The sequence below is a fragment of the Erigeron canadensis genome, chromosome 7, assembly GCF_010389155.1.
Source record: "Erigeron canadensis isolate Cc75 chromosome 7, C_canadensis_v1, whole genome shotgun sequence".
Taxonomy (NCBI): Eukaryota; Viridiplantae; Streptophyta; class Magnoliopsida; order Asterales; family Asteraceae; genus Erigeron; species Erigeron canadensis.
In genome coordinates, this window is record NC_057767.1 from 23,226,283 (window position 1) to 23,242,131 (window position 15,849).

General features: G+C 32.4%; 2 protein-coding genes and 1 non-coding gene across 3 annotated transcripts; 1 reads left to right on the plus strand and 2 right to left on the minus strand.

The window, feature by feature from the left end:
* Positions 1 to 7,565: 7,565 nt before the first annotated feature.
* Positions 7,566 to 7,650, minus strand: TRNAM-CAU. Its single transcript is given in 2 exon segments — positions 7,566 to 7,601; positions 7,613 to 7,650. It is a non-coding gene; the product is annotated as a tRNA-Met (tRNA).
* Positions 7,651 to 7,835: 185 nt separating this feature from the next.
* On the minus strand, positions 7,836 to 11,649 carry LOC122607164 (thylakoid lumenal 29 kDa protein, chloroplastic). Its single transcript, XM_043780091.1, has 11 exons — positions 11,493 to 11,649; positions 11,210 to 11,323; positions 10,532 to 10,628; positions 10,131 to 10,165; positions 9,905 to 9,970; positions 9,780 to 9,820; positions 9,430 to 9,560; positions 9,199 to 9,305; positions 8,903 to 9,040; positions 8,695 to 8,829; positions 7,836 to 8,206 (listed from the first exon to the last, which is right to left on the minus strand). The coding sequence occupies exons 1-11, from the start codon at positions 11,583 to 11,585 to the stop codon at positions 8,096 to 8,098; spliced, it is 1,068 nt and encodes a 355-aa protein (XP_043636026.1). The 5' UTR covers positions 11,586 to 11,649; the 3' UTR covers positions 7,836 to 8,095.
* A 1,256-nt stretch (positions 11,650 to 12,905) lies between these two features.
* Positions 12,906 to 15,324, plus strand: LOC122607165 (histone H3.3). Its single transcript, XM_043780092.1, has 5 exons — positions 12,906 to 12,944; positions 13,508 to 13,579; positions 13,737 to 13,813; positions 13,910 to 14,000; positions 14,972 to 15,324. Exons 2-5 carry the CDS (start codon positions 13,508 to 13,510, stop codon positions 15,140 to 15,142), a joined length of 411 nt encoding a protein of 136 aa, XP_043636027.1. The 5' UTR covers positions 12,906 to 12,944; the 3' UTR covers positions 15,143 to 15,324.
* The last annotated feature ends 525 nt before the right edge of the window (positions 15,325 to 15,849 follow it).

The following is a 15,849-nucleotide window of genomic DNA, read 5'->3' on the forward strand; positions in this document are numbered from 1 at the left end:
CGAGTATAAATCATTTAGTAAGTCTATTATATCATCACTAATTGGAATAAATAAAAAAAAAAAAAATTTGCACCTGGTGTAATTTAGTCCTGGATACTACTAGTTGTGGATGATTTACATCGAAATTACAGCAAATTGATTATTGGTGGAGTGGAAATTGGCTACAGAATAGAAGCTAAAGTTCATATGATTGAAGAATATCTTATAGTTGCTCACTTGCTCGATGCCAAAGTTCCCTATTCATTCACAAAAAGTAACAAACCCTTTGTAATCCGAAACCAGAGTGACTCCATGTTTCCGTTTACCAAACAAATTTTATAACTATATTTTACATTCTCTTTAAATAGGACATTTTTAGTTAATTAGATCTCAAAAATCAACTGTGAAAACCTGAAAATACATGCAACCAAAGTACTTGTGTTTACATAATTAACCCAAAGTAGTTACTTAATAAATTGCAATATTAATAATTAACCACACTAGGTAGTTGATAAGAAAATACATCTTAGTTTCTCCAGTTCTGTTACCACTTCTTTCATTGTAGGCATGTTCCTCCCTTCAAGATCAAGGCAGTTAATTGCTAGTTTAGCCACACCTTTCACCACGTTAGCATACTCCTCGCTCTTTAGCTGTTTATCAAGAACTTTAAACAATGCATCGCGTTCCAATAGGGAAGAAAGGAATGCTGCTGCACCCCTATATACGTTTAACGAAATCTCTAAAGAATGAATCTTTGTCCGGTAAGTAGCTCGACAAGAACAACTCCAAAACTATAAACATCACTCTTCTCGTTCAATTTACCCGTAAAAAAGTACTCAGGATCCACATGATCTATATATAGTTCCTTTTACATCACTGTTCTCGTGTCATGCAGTTGAAAAATGTGGAAATATTACCATCTAAACATATCTAGTTGAAAAAGGGTAAGGTATGGTAACATTTCCACACTTTTGAATTGCATGACACGTAGGATTTGAATATGTAACATTTATAAATCTGAAGAAAAGAAAATTCAGCATCAAAATTTGTTGAGACGATTTCATGGATTTTGACTGTGACAAAGTAAAATTTGGAGTTGATCGAATCACAAACACATAGAATATATCTATATGTCATGTTTGGAACAAATTTTGCTGTCAACATAGTATTGTCACTTTTTTATATTTGAAAAAAAAAATGCTTTTATGTTCACTTTTTTCTAAGTGATTAATTTGTTTTATGTTCTTTTGTTTCTTTCGAGTTATAGGAGCCAATACTTGAAAAAGAAATGACTAACTTGGTGTCTACAATTAAAATATCCCTTTAATATATACTTCTTCCATCCCATTAAATTTGTTCATTTTTAAATTTTCAAAATCAAACTTTATGAATTTTGAACATGAATATTTTTATTTGTGTTATATAATAGTTGATGAAAGTTATACCAATAAAACACACAAAAAACACAATTAATTCATATAACTTTAATCAAATACTATATAATTGAAACATGGTAGGGTAATAGGTCATACAGTGTGATAGGTCATAGGTTGTGATATGTCATAGAGTGTGATTGCCAAATGCGTTAGTAGTACGGGCTACGCACTCGGATTTAAAATTTTGTCGAAAATATATCAAATGACATCTATAATGAAAAAACGTGAAATTTTAAGAACACCCATATAATTTTTATAATTTATCGATGTACGGTTTTTGAGATAAAATATTTTGAATGAATTAGAGGAATAAAATGATTTATGCAGGGGAGAGGGAAAAATGAGTGGTTGAGATTTGGGTGGAGACAAAAATGAATGGTTGAGATGTATATAGATGTATTGTACATTATAAACTAGTATGTATACATACATTATTGAAAAGTTGAAAAAATTTAGAGGAAATAAATGTTTTACAATGTAGTAGAGATAGAGATATTGATAATATTGGTTGACATGTTTGATGATATGATGGATTATATTTTTGAGTCTTAAAATTAATAATAAGTTAGAAATCATCTATATCTATATCTATATTCCTTTATAAAGTAAAAAGCTTTTTTTTTAGGTAATTCTACCTTTGAATTACCAGAATTGTCCTTAACTTTTTATATTTACCCCTTAATGAATTCATTTACACTCTAAACCTTTATTTTAATAATTAACACTTTAAGTCATTATCTTTTAAAATTTTCCACTATTACAATTACATCAACCTACACCACTTTACACCGTCACCACCACCAATAATAATATCATCACCGACACCACTAATCCGCATTCTCCACCACCGTCGCCGCAAGGTACCCTCGTTATTTTTCAATTATATAGGTTAAGATACGACATGTATTTTTCTTTCACGATAATTTGATTTGAATCTTATGGGTCAATTACAAAGTTGCCCTTGTTTGTCCAATAATATTTGTTTCATCTTTACATGTTATAAACTACACCAAACATACCTAGGGTAAGCATTTTTCCGCTCAGATCGTCCCAAGGTATGCATTTTCGTCCCTACCTTTTGTAAAGGGATTTTTGGGTAAGAGACGCTTTCAATGGAAGATCGGGTGCATACCATGTGGACGTTCAGCGTCATTTGTAAAAGGTATTGATCAAACTAGCAATAATATTGTCAAACTAGATGGTTCATTTGTGTAATTATCTACTCATATTTTAATTCTTCAAAAATACATAGTACAATATAGTCTGGGTTATGTAATTCTTTATATCATATTAGGATTTTTTTTACCAGCACGATGTGCGACACCTTTAAAAAGGTGTTCAATAAACTGAGATTTGAGTTAAATTTGCTTAAAAAAACATTTAATGAAACGCTTAATATGTGAACAAATGAGTTAATGGAATGAATCAATAATGATCGTAAAAAAAAAATGTACGAACAATCTATTTAGTTTCACTTAATTAAATTAGCAATAACGTATTCATTATCCAATCATTAAACTAATTGTTATATACACTTGTTTTGAACTAACTCTTCGTCTACAATCATAATATTTTTCTCATCATCACAATGAAAAAAATTGTATTGTTAAAAAACAAAAGAAAAAAGAGATTATATCAACCATTATCATAAAATTCAAAAAAAAATAAAAGAATTAAACCAAAAAATGTACATAATTTTCATAGTGATATGTACGAAAGAATTAACATAACTCTTTCAGAAAGTTATGATATTATACAAAGCTCTTAACTCATATAAGATGAATATAATTTAGTGGTGATAAAAAAAACTTATAAACTTTAAATATTACCACTAATGATTAATGTGATGAGAGTTCCAACTAACCAACGGCCTGAGCAAACTTTCATATAATCACCAAAAAAAAAACGAAATGAATCTCATATAACTGTTGAATAAAAAAGATAATGAAATATCATTAGGTATAGACGTGATTTTTTAAACTAAAGAGAAGATATCATTTTATCTAATGAGAAGATCTTAGATTCTTACAATATATATATATATATTTATTTATTTATTTTAACATATATACGTTCATTTGTTTTCTAAATATATAGTTTATTTAAAGAAAAATATGAAGTTGACACATATGATAAAATCTTATATGGCAATTTTTCAAATTAGTTTTAAATTGCAAGAGGGCTTTTAAATGTTTGGTTAACTATTGTTTCATAAGAGCTATAGATATAGCTTAAGCACCCGAATTTTATTAAGATAACCTATTATAGTTATGAAAAATGTGATGTAAATGTTAAATATGAAAATTTGACAACATAGCTAACATGTAATATGCATACATTTATAATATCTTACCGTTCAAGCTTATCTCAATACATAAAACATAAATAGAAAAATTCAAAATAAAAAACACTATTAATAATAAATTCGTAGTTTACATCCCTCTAAGTTTTTTTTAGTGTTTTCCATCCATATCGCAAGAATTATTAGCGAATTATATTCTTTTCCTTAACGCCATTAGTGTTGAGCCGTTAACATGTTGCACGTGCCACACATGTGAGAGCTTTTTCGTCTTTTCCTTCGTCACATTAACGTTTTATGCAACTTGGTGTGCAAACCACATGGATGTTTTACGCAAATAACTTTTTTATCTTTTCTTTTTCTTTTCATTATTATACTTTTTTTTAAATGATTATTACTTGTAGATGTAACTAACTGTGACTAAATGTCAATGGTATTAAAAGATCTCGTATATGTCAATATCATTATAAAGAACTTTCATATCTCAGTTATTGAGTGTACTTGAGTATATGTGGCAACCATATAAGCTTTCACTTATAAGTTTTTGATGAGTCAGATACATCCAATAACCGGGATGCATGTGAAAGTTAATTACATGGCATCGATATTATATGAAACTTTTATTAATATAAATATTTAATCATTGTTAGTTACATCCACATGTAACAATCTCTTTTTAAATAATTAAATCTAAAAACAGTTATAACTGTTAACTTATATGGCTGTCACAAATATCTAAGTATATTTGTTAGTTGAGGTATGAAAGTTCATTGTCTGATATTGACATATACGAGATCTTTAAATATTATAATTGGGAAAAAGAAGGAAAATGAAAAATGAAAAATAAAAAATATATACGAGTATATGACATCATGGTTTACTAAAGTTACAGAAATATTTGAAATAAAGAGTCCATGTTGTGCCATCTAATCAGTTTTTAAAAAAATTCATTTTTATGGACTTCATCTTTATATAAGTAGATAAAGATTTCAGATATAAATCAAATAGCAAACTTACAAAAGATAATGTTTAAAATTATTGTTTGACGTTTTCCAATAGCTTAATTTGTAGTAAACGTTTGTAAAAATTTAGATTTTAATTTCAAACAATCTTGAAAAGCTTAATAACTTAATTAAAACAAAAAACCTAAAAACTTAAATAATCATTTTCTAACTAGTAATCATATTCATTATTTGTTTTATTCTTCGGGCTTCTTCCGGTCCGCTTTAAATCATTTCCCTATACTCTCGGTATTCCGAAGTATGTTCCTCCTTTCGTGGTTTTTCAAGTGCATTATTAATCGAGCTCGAGGGCAATGCGTCTTTCCCATCAATCACCATGACTTGTCCTATCGCTTCAGAGATTTTGAGAGAATCCCCAGTTGGTTTTTTTGAGGGGGGAACAGCAGCTACATCACAACTTTGTTTAAAATGCTTTGTTTCACCGTTTATTACTAGGAAATAAGATGCATTAAAATCCAAGGAATATAATGCTTTATGGAAATGGATTATTGCAATGGAGTGTAACCAACTATGACTAAAAGGTTATGTAATATAGTGACCTTTTAAGTTGGCTATTTGATGTACGTACCTTTAACTTTTAGTATACTGGTTGACCTAATGTGCCGGTAACAATGTTAATTTTACTTTGCGATTATGGCACTGGAATGTAACCAGATATGACTGAATGGTTATGTTATGTATTAATCTTTAAAACTGGCTATATAGGGTAAGAACCTCTCATTTTTGTTCTTTTCAAGAGGTGCGACCATCTCTCCAACGATTCCAAATCCGGATACGTGCCACCACTGACTGGCACAGATAAAATAAACAAATGTCAGCCGTCACCCAGACAACCACCGTCGTCATCCTCTGTCAAAATCACCCCCCCATTACCCCATTGTAAACCAACATTGTTGGATCTTGATGGTGGTAGGGATGGGATGGTCGGATCTTTAAGGTTAATGATGATGGGGTGATCATAACACAATCAGATTTGGGGATTAGGGTTTGTCACCATCAAAAAGTGAAAGATGGAAAAATGATTGTTATTATTATCATTAACACTTTCACATACATCGAGTAAACAAAACAAAAAGGTTCTTACATCAATTTAACACTTTCGTAGGTCACTACATTACATAACCATTCGTTCATAGTTGGTTACACTCCGGTGCCTTAATCCCTATTCCTTTTTACATCCAACGTAGCATTACCGGTTACAAATGGGATGTTACCTGGTAAGATACATTAAAAGAACAAAAGTGGAAGGTACTTACATCAAATAGCCAGTTTGAAAGGTCACTGCATTACATTACCATTGAGTCATAGTTGATTACACTCCGGTGCCATAATCTCTATGGAAATATATATACATGAACTCATTACAACTTTTTTTCTAACTAGGTGTTGTCCAGCCTAGCGTTTGCGAGGCCTCGGTTTTGGTGATTGCTGACAACCACAATTAGAAGATAAACGTGACATAAAATCAACAAGAAATAAAAAAAAAAAAAAGAACCTGCCCGAAATAGTATTCAGGGAATCAGGGCCATGTGAAGTATACAGAGACAGTGCTATGATGGGAGCAACGGGGGCAGCCGCCCCATAAAGTTTCGAAGACGTTTTGTATTAAGTATTAAAAATTAGCAACATGTGAGCATGGCACGTTCAAAAATTTTATTTTTTAAACAAAGTACCATATCATTGTTTGTTCTCAATTTGCCCACATGCAAACTGACTAAACAATTTGTAAAGCACAATGAATGTCCAATGCTAACAAACCATGTTTTAGTTTGCTATGGGACCAACACGCCGTTACCATTATTCCATTAAGTGTTTACAAAGCTAATTCCTTATAATTTATATTGCGCGATCTTACATATTTGAATAAAATTAGAACATGATCCTAACTACAATAGTGGTGATACTAAGACTTGGTTCCATACACATTTAGTTGTAGAACACAAGAAGGGTTTCTTAGATAATTTTTGACAAGAAACATGAAAAATAAAAATAAAAAAGCATCCAAGCATGAGTTTTGAAAATATAATTTTCATATCATGTTCTTGACAGACAGGTATAAACATTTTACCCTTTTACAGCTTTTACATCTTTGTGGCCGGAGGTACTTATGGAAGCAATTTCTCTACCTTTGGGTAAAGATAAGACTGTCTACAGCTCACCTTCCTCATACTCCGCTCAGGGATTGGGTACAGTTGTTGTTGTTGTTCCAACTTATAATTACATATTGGAAAACTCATTTTTTTTTTATAGTTTTGTATATATTTTCCTTTTTAGAAATGAAAAACTCCTTATGTTTTTTCAAACTTGTAACTAAACGCGCTTTCAAAAACGGGTAGAGATAAGAATGTCTACAGCTCACCTCCCTCATACCCGATTAGGGATTAAGTACAGTTGTTTTTGTTGTTCCAACTTATAATTACATGTTGGAAAACTCATTTTTTATAGTTTTGTATATATTTTCCATTTTAGAAATGAAAAACTCCTTATGTTTTTTCAAACTTGTAACTAAACGCGCTTTCAAAAACTTTACGAGTTTTTTTTAGGTTTGAAAACCATTCTCTTTTTCTTATAAAATGGAAACAGAAAACTAATACATTCAGCATTCTGTAACTAAACGTGCAGTTTGCAACTCCTTAGGATAGTGGAGGCGGAGTTTGGGAGTTATATTGGTCCTAATAGTAGAGTTCGGTGAGATCTGGTTCGATATTTGAAGAAGATAGTGATGCTCTATTAGGTATCAAAATTTTACTAATGTTTTAGACGGATTCAGAAGGGTTGTTTTGGGACTCCAAACATGAACCTGTTTTAAATGAAAAGGAGTAAAAATTATGGGGTGAGAGAGGCTCGAACTCTCGACCTCAGGATCACTCTTTAGCTATGAGACCTACGCGCTAGCCAACTGCGCCACCACCCCTTTGATGTTTCTAATTCTTTTTCACTTTTTATTACCAGGCCTTGGCCAGTATCAAATTTCTGTTTTACTTTCTTTTTTTTTTCCTTAAAAACCAACCACTGGTAAATAGAAAATTTTCATCACAACAAAGCAACCAAGCAAAAATTGTTGTAACTTGAAACAAATTTTAACACATTGAACGCAACTTAACCAACACGCTGCGTTCTATCACTCGGGAAATTTCGTATTAGAAGTCTTATTCAAAGTATAGTCTTAAGGCTTTACATTTATAGAACTACCGGAGTAATTACATAATAGATGTAGTGTACTTTGCACCATTTACAAAACCAAACCAGACTCCTCTTGGATATGCCGATAGTCTAACGGCAAAATAAATTTGCAGCCGAAAGTATTCTCTAGACTTGTGTTGCTCATTTCATTATCTTAAGTTGTTGCATTCACCTTTTCACAGCTTAAGTTTTCTGAAGTCAATCTTGGGAACAGGGTATGAATATGCCTCGTAGTTGATTTTTTGACCCAAGCCACTCAGTTTTGTAAGGGTCGTAATCAGATCGACCTGGAACAAGATGAAATATATTATCACTTTATCAACATGTTGATATGTAATGTTTTTCCCTTTTGTAAGAAATCGCCATATTTGGCTTTTTTCTGATCATTTTTATGAAAGTACATCATCAGAAGGAAAAAAACATTACACAAATTGCAGAAATGAGAGAATAAAAGTCAAAAAATGAACAATTCAAAATATAATGTGCTCAAAGTGTGGTGTTTTCTTGCATTTCTGTTGTTACAATCCAATCTTTGATAAAATTCAGCATTTTCTCTCCATTTAAACACACATTTGTTGGTTGGTAATCTTGGTATTGTGTGTGGGCAACTTCTTATTGTTTTAATTTGGTTAACCCATTTCATTATGTCATGTATAGTTTGATTTTTATATTAGCCGCTTGACTTACTTGATTAAAAAACCTATGGGAAGTTACAGAATCCTAACTAAATGGGTAAAACCTGCTATCTGGCCGGATTTTTTGATCGGATGCTAACCTCATAGTCGGTCTCAGAGACCGTCTCTCTACTTCGTTGGTATTTCTCAACCCATTTAGTAACATCTGGATCTGTGGCTAACTTGGCTTCGGTTTCTAGTTGATCAGGACCCAAGAATGCTGACATCACTGCTAGCTGAAAAATCAAATGAAGATGAATATACTAGTTTGGCTATAACTCTCTGGTGGAAAAGAAAATGAGAAGTTACCTGGCGAGGACCAAATCCAATGGCTATAAACTTGTCTTTCATTTCTTGAACACTTGCTTTCGTCCAGTCGGGTACTCTTCCCTCAGGATCAGGTTCTTGAGCATCAGACCGTCCAAAATCTCTATCGAATAATCCCCACTATCCAAACAAATATATTCGTCAAATAGGAACAAAACGAACTAGCAAACACATATCTAATGCCATCAGCCCAATTCTTCAAAGGTAAAAATAGCAACCTTAGAGACATATACAACTTCCTCTATATGCAATACAAATCAACAAAAAAAGGAACTAACTTGTCCACTTGAGCCATAAGCAGAATATAGCAAGTTCCCTTTTTCTTCATTACCACCACATTTTCGTATAGCCGAAGCCAAAAATGTAGCCTTAAGAGCACTTTGAGCTACATCAAGGAAGTGTAAGAAAAGATAATCAATATGGGAAAAATTTGAAGATCGTCTACTTTATAATTTGGAATTGAAAGTACAAGGTTTGATTAATGTAAAGAACTTTGACTAAAGTCACACCTGCTAATTGGATGAGATCAGAATATGCGATTGGTCCTCCTTTTGAGTAAGAGTCGATCTCCTTTTTTGCTTCCTCAACCAATGATAAAGCAGCCGAAAGTCCGTTGTTTTCTGGTCTGTTGATCTCCGCGCTTCATATCAAGAAAACAGTTGAACAAAAAAAACTAAGTGGAAATTCGAATATCCAAGCTAAAACGAGCAAAAGAAGTGTGTGCTCAAAACAAAAAATAAAAAGTATGACATTTCATACGAATAAAGAGCATGAAGAAACTATAAAATTCCACTTATTAACCAAATATCTTCTAATGAGAAAATGTGTATATGTTGTGGACAGATAGATACGAGCTTACCTGAAGCGTATGGATCCATTTGGGCCTCCAGTTTTTGTAGCCTACAAGCTCAACAAGAAACAAATAAGCTTTAATAATCAAAACAATCTACATGAATCTATGTAGTAATAGGTTATAAATCCAACCTTATCATATGTCATAGCATCATTAAGTGCTAATGTCAATAGTGGTGGAATGAGCTCCTGATTTGCCTGAAATTAAAACAAATGTGATAAGTCTAGAAGAGTGAGCAACCATGGTGCGCCAATGCTCCTCTGCTCTATTTCAAAAGACCCCATGAGATTGCCAGTTGCTAAGTACCATTATGCATATTTTAATCAAAAATGAACAAAAACTTATGTCATACTTTACCTTGATGGCTGTATAGAGGGTCGTCTTTATACTTGCTGCAAGATGAGAAGAAAAGAAACAGTTTGAGTTTAAACATTTATTGAATATAGTCTGTGTATATGCAATTTCACAAGGAAAACAGAAGTGCATTGCTTGAAATAGAAGATACTGAGATATGTCTCTATTTTGCGTTAAGAAATAAACTGCTTCAAAACAAATTATGCAAGAGTAAGTTGTTCGTTCGTTTATCCAATTTGCTTAATATAAACCAGGTAACATTTAGAGTTCATGTAAACTGCTCTTTTGGTCAAGAGGATGGATAGTCGAAAACCTTAACTTACTACTTTTAAACAATTCAACCAGTTACAATATGAATTCTTGAAATGAACCACGAGCTAAAACCAACCAAATAAGAAGCTTACATTGAAAGTCAGAGCGTTGTCTACGCTGTATCAAATCAGCAGCATTTGCCACCTCTAGAAATGGGCTGGGGACTGGGCTCGAAGTTGCCACCAGTTCCTATGAAGAGACAAAACAACTGGCACAAACTCATCATCACATCACTCAAACTCGTCTTAATTTTTCAATAAAACGTTATCAGCCTCAAATTTTCTCACATGTCAAGTAGGCTAAACTTTGCTTTCAATGAATTTTTTCTCTAATTCTGTTTTTTTAAACGGGTCAATCAAATAACAGAAAAACAATGTCTACTATAACTAGAAAACACGATAAGAACCCAAAACTAGTCGAGTTTATTTAACTTGTGCCCTAAGGGCCCATGTTCAGGCACATTTAACGTAACGAGATTCTTCATGAAAAATGCATTTCATACATGTCTACTATGACTAGAAAACAAGATAGGAGTTAACCCATAACTAGCTGAGTTTGTTCGACTTGGGTCAGGGCTCGTGTTCTGGCACATTCAATGTGACGAATACTTCATGGAAATGCATATCATGATCAATTTTTTTCTCTTAAGATAATCATTAACTTAATCATAATTAACGGAACACATAAGAATGTATGTAATATGTAATATCATCATGCCAAAGTAAACAGTAATTAGTTATTAAAAAAAAATGGGGCACAAGTAAAATTACCATGGTAATAGCAGCTCCAAAGCAGTTAAGAATGTCCCTCCTCCTAATAAAACCATTAGTCTCATTGTAGTTGTTACTGCCAACATCCTCAATTTTGCAACTAATATTTGTACCCTATTCATAAAACTAACACATTAACTTTTTCATTTTATCTTGCTACGACACAATGCAATGTTACACGTCTCCTTAAACTTTGCGTTTTTGTCAAGACACTTAGTTTGAGATGGACCGAGTAATAAAGATAAAATAAGAAAGGTAAAGTAAAAAAATAAAAAGAACATACAGAATGAAAAGAAGAAGTATGGCATTTGGATGATAATGGAGATACTGGAAGTAGCAATGTTGGGACTGTTGACAAAAATGAAACCATTCCCATTTCTTTTTTAAATAAATTCTTGATACAATATCTTGTTCTAGATATATGTTTATGTTTGAATTGAATGTTGAGCAGATTATATTTATTTATGTGAAATCCATAAATATATCTATGTGGATCAGATGGATGTGTAATGTGTGTGGGTTTTATCCTATCCGTTTGTTATATATCCCCTGATCATGATACATTCCAGTCCTATCTGGCATGCAAGTAAAATTAATTACTATAACAAGTGATTGTAGTAGTAAATTACTTTTTTCATTTTGTAACTCGTTTTAAGTATAAGAATAAAATTAAGGAAATAAATAAATTATTATTATTATATGTTTATGTTGTGATCCAGTAAAAGGAGGGGGAAAAAGAGGTAGAAAGATAATGGAAGGTTATTTTAGATATGTTTGACGAAACTAGCTTATGATAATTGCTAGTTGTAGGCATGTAGTTAAAAGCCGAGAACACTTTGGTGGAGCTAAAAGCTTTAAGCTAAAAGCATAAACTTTAAATTCTTGTAACTAAAAACCTTTTATTTAATAATTTTTTTTTATAAAAGCTAAGAAGTCAAAAGCCTGTTTATTTATTATTTAATGGACTTAATTAAAAAAATATTTAAATTAACTCAATCAAACTTGTTTGCTTCTTGATTTAATTAACAAAAGTCAACTATATTTAAATTTTTTTTAAAGGTGAATTTCGCTTGAAACTTTGTGTCGCAATTTGACAGCGAGAAGTCTAGCATACGTTGTTTTAACCAGGTCCGCGCTAGAAAGCTCCCTCGAAGTAAAAATGTTTATTTCAAATACCCAATGGGGGAGCCCTACTAATCCGCCCGAAGACATGACGATTAATAGGGGTAAATCATGCCCCCTCAGACTTGAACCTGGGTATACCCAAGCCAAGTCCTCATAGAAGGACTACTTATATCTTAAAGTTCGTGGAATAGAAATTCAAACCTAAGACCTATAGGTCACTAGGAGAACTTCAAACTACTCCACCAACTCATCATTGATAACTCATACAAATATTATGTATCCATTCAGTTACTTTTATTTTTCCTAATCACTTCCAAATTACCATTCTTTAATTATTTTTTTTATTCCAATTTTAAGTCCTTTTGACAAATTCATTTCTTATAAAAACAATAAAATAAAAAATTCAAACGTGCCCTTATATCTTAATTTCCTTTTTATTTAAAATAAATAAAAATGATCGGATACAAGACCCGCTGAGATAACCTGGTGTTCATTTGACCCGACCCAAATTCCATGCCCCAATTATATAACACGATGACTCTTAAAAAATTGCCATATAATTTTTCAGAGAGAGAGAGAAAAAAAAAAAAAAAAAAAAACCTAATCAAAGGTACGCACCCAATCTCTCTCAATCTTTTCTTGCTTTGTGTTATTGAATTATTACATACCGATATATTCAATTATTATATTATGATTATGATAATGATAATTGTTTGTTTATGTTAATAAGTTTTTTCATAATGCTTGAAACCCTAATTAATATCGTCTTTTACTTTCCCTAATTTCACGGCGTTTATGCTTACAGTTTTCACTAATTAAAACTCATTCTCCACATATATGTATTTAAAATGTTTATTGCTCATTTATTAAATTGTTTATGTATATAATTTTTTGAGCAGTTTGTAAATTACTAGAAAAAGTTATATTGTAGTGTGGATTTCGACATTTCGGTGCCTAATTTGATGAACAAATGTATGTCAGTATTTGTATGTGGTGGGGTTATAATTTTGGTGTGAAGAAGTAGGTTACAAATTACAATATGAAACCCGATTATTTTTCGAGGAAATTCACTTTGAAAAATGCATATATCAACATCAGTTAAAAATTAGTTTGTGATTTCATATTTAGTGCGAGTTCTGTACCGTTTGTTATATAATTTTTAACAATTTGTAGATGGCTCGTACTAAGCAAACTGCTCGTAAGTCTACTGGAGGAAAGGCCCCTAGGAAGCAACTCGCCACCAAGGTATAGTCATTCTTTAATCTATGTTCACTTGGGTCATTCTCGTTTTTGCGATATATGTGTCGTATTGAACATAATTTTTGTTTTTAATGTTTGTAAATATAATAAAGTTGCATTCTTTTTATTTTGATTTTGGTTTTATTGTATGCTACTATGTTAGGCTGCTCGCAAATCTGCTCCAACTACTGGAGGTGTGAAGAAGCCTCACAGATACAGACCTGGAACTGTCGCCCTTCGGTTTGTGACTCACGCCCTGCTTTAAATTGCCTGCTCTTGTATTTCTTTCATTCGTATGTTGTGTTGGTTGTAAATTTGTGTGGTATTATGTTGCAGTGAAATCCGTAAGTATCAGAAGAGTACTGAACTTCTAATCAGGAAACTGCCTTTCCAGAGGCTTGTTCGTGAAATTGCTCAGGACTTTAAGGTTTGGTTCATCTTATTAGTGTTTCTTTTTTGAATCACTACTTTAGTATACCTGTTTGTTTGCCATCATTATTACACCTTTTTTTTCTATTCCATGAATATCGCATCATTTCTATGTCAAAGCTTTTTCATATTTTTAATCTGATTAATTGATGTTTCACAAGATTTCTTTCTTTTTTCTTTCTTAATGGTGTTTTATATTTCTTTCTTGTTACTATTAGGGTGTGTTTGGTTAAAGGTTTCGCTATGGAAAAAAGGATATGAAAGTGATAGTTTTGTTATAAGAGTTTGGGTTTACCTTTCCTACTTTTATCTTTCCCAACTTTTTACCTTAATATACATACCTAAAATAAGCTAAACACCATGATATTGCTTGTTCTTGGTTCTGGGTCAAATGTTGAATCAAACATTACCGTTTTAATAGGAGAGGAGTATGTACTTTTAATTGATAATTTTTTGTTCTTTGATGGGTTTCGAAGACCTTCTAATTCATAGAATGTAGTGATCCCTTGAAATGTGATGTTTTTGGAGTATCTTAAAGTTGGCCATTGTAATCCCATTTGTTTTCGACTTTTCGTAGAAATGGGTCGAATTGAACCGTATTTTATTGATAACAGTTAAATTAGTTTAATATTAGAGGAGCTAAAAAAAGAAAAACAGGTCACATGGATAGGGCGTAGGGCTGTTTATATAAGTCGAAAGTGCGCGGGTGCTTATGATGTTTAATGTTTTTACATTATTCTTATTTCTATCTTAAAGAAGCTATATTATCTTACTATATATGATCTTTTACAATGTTTAAATTGTTCTATTTAAAAGGAATGTGTTAATGAACTGATTCCCAACCAAACCCGGCCCTTCTGAGCACTTGCCTCATTTTAATCTGTCATCTGACTTGCCCATGTTGCCACATATAGAACGATTTTGTTGATATTCAATCTTAATGATTTATATGCTTTTCTTTGTTTGCAGACTGATCTGCGTTTCCAGAGCCACGCAGTGCTGGCACTCCAAGAGGCTGCTGAAGCTTATCTTGTGGGACTGTTTGAGGACACCAACCTGTGTGCAATTCATGCCAAGCGTGTCACCATCATGCCCAAAGACATTCAGCTTGCTAGGCGTATCAGGGGAGAGAGGGCTTGATTCATCATCGTAGTTACCATCTATGCTACTAAATTCTAGACAGTATTCAGCTTTTAGTTTGTCTGTACTTGGTATTCAATTTCTGTTCTTCTTGATAAGATCGTAAGACCTATGCTTAAGTTTGTCAAATGATTGGTTGAGATTGAACTATTAGTATGTGACTATTTGTTGTTTGTTCTTCCTATCGTTGTGTATTTATGAAATTTAAATAACCGACCTGCTAGATATTAGTTCTTCGAAGAATAAGGATGGTGCGCTATGATGAAACCTAGCAGGCTAGCAGCACACATTGACATTTGTGGCAGCTTAAATGTTTAATAAATGAAAGCATATAGCTTTTAAAGTATGATTACTTGCATAAAAGTAACTGCTCAGTGCGGTCTTTCGCAATACCTCGACGGTGTATGGGGAGGTTAAGATGTAGGCAGACCTTACCATTCCAGTTTCTACCTAAATGGTAGAAAAGACCTTCCAACCTTTGCATAGGATGAGGATCAAACCCTTGACCTCTGTCTCCAGAGGCAAGGGTATTTACCACCGATCCAACCATGTTGCTTTTACTCATAGCTTGATAAAGAGAGCAATGTGTCATTTTCTTGTTCGACTACTTTGTGGCTCATTATTCCTACTTAGATGTCTTGCATCCTTTTACCCCATAGATAAAATGGAAAACTTTTGTTATTGTGGATAGCGGGCAGCGAACACAT

Excerpts from the sequence above, each read along its gene's own strand:
- LOC122607165 (XM_043780092.1), top strand. The coding sequence starts at position 13,508 with ATGGCTCGTACTAAGCAAACTGCTCGTAAGTCTACTGGAGGAAAGGCC. Across the intron at positions 13,814-13,909 it reads CCTGGAACTGTCGCCCTTCG|TGAAATCCGTAAGTATCAGA; the intron begins GTTTGTGACTCA and ends ATTATGTTGCAG. Across the intron at positions 14,001-14,971 it reads AAATTGCTCAGGACTTTAAG|ACTGATCTGCGTTTCCAGAG; the intron begins GTTTGGTTCATC and ends CTTTGTTTGCAG.
- LOC122607164 (XM_043780091.1), bottom strand. The coding sequence starts at position 11,585 with ATGGGAATGGTTTCATTTTTGTCAACAGTCCCAACATTGCTACTTCCA. Across the intron at positions 9,821-9,904 it reads ATGCTATGACATATGATAAG|GCTACAAAAACTGGAGGCCC; the intron begins GTTGGATTTATA and ends TTGAGCTTGTAG. Across the intron at positions 8,830-8,902 it reads TTGGATTTGGTCCTCGCCAG|CTAGCAGTGATGTCAGCATT; the intron begins GTAACTTCTCAT and ends TTGATTTTTCAG.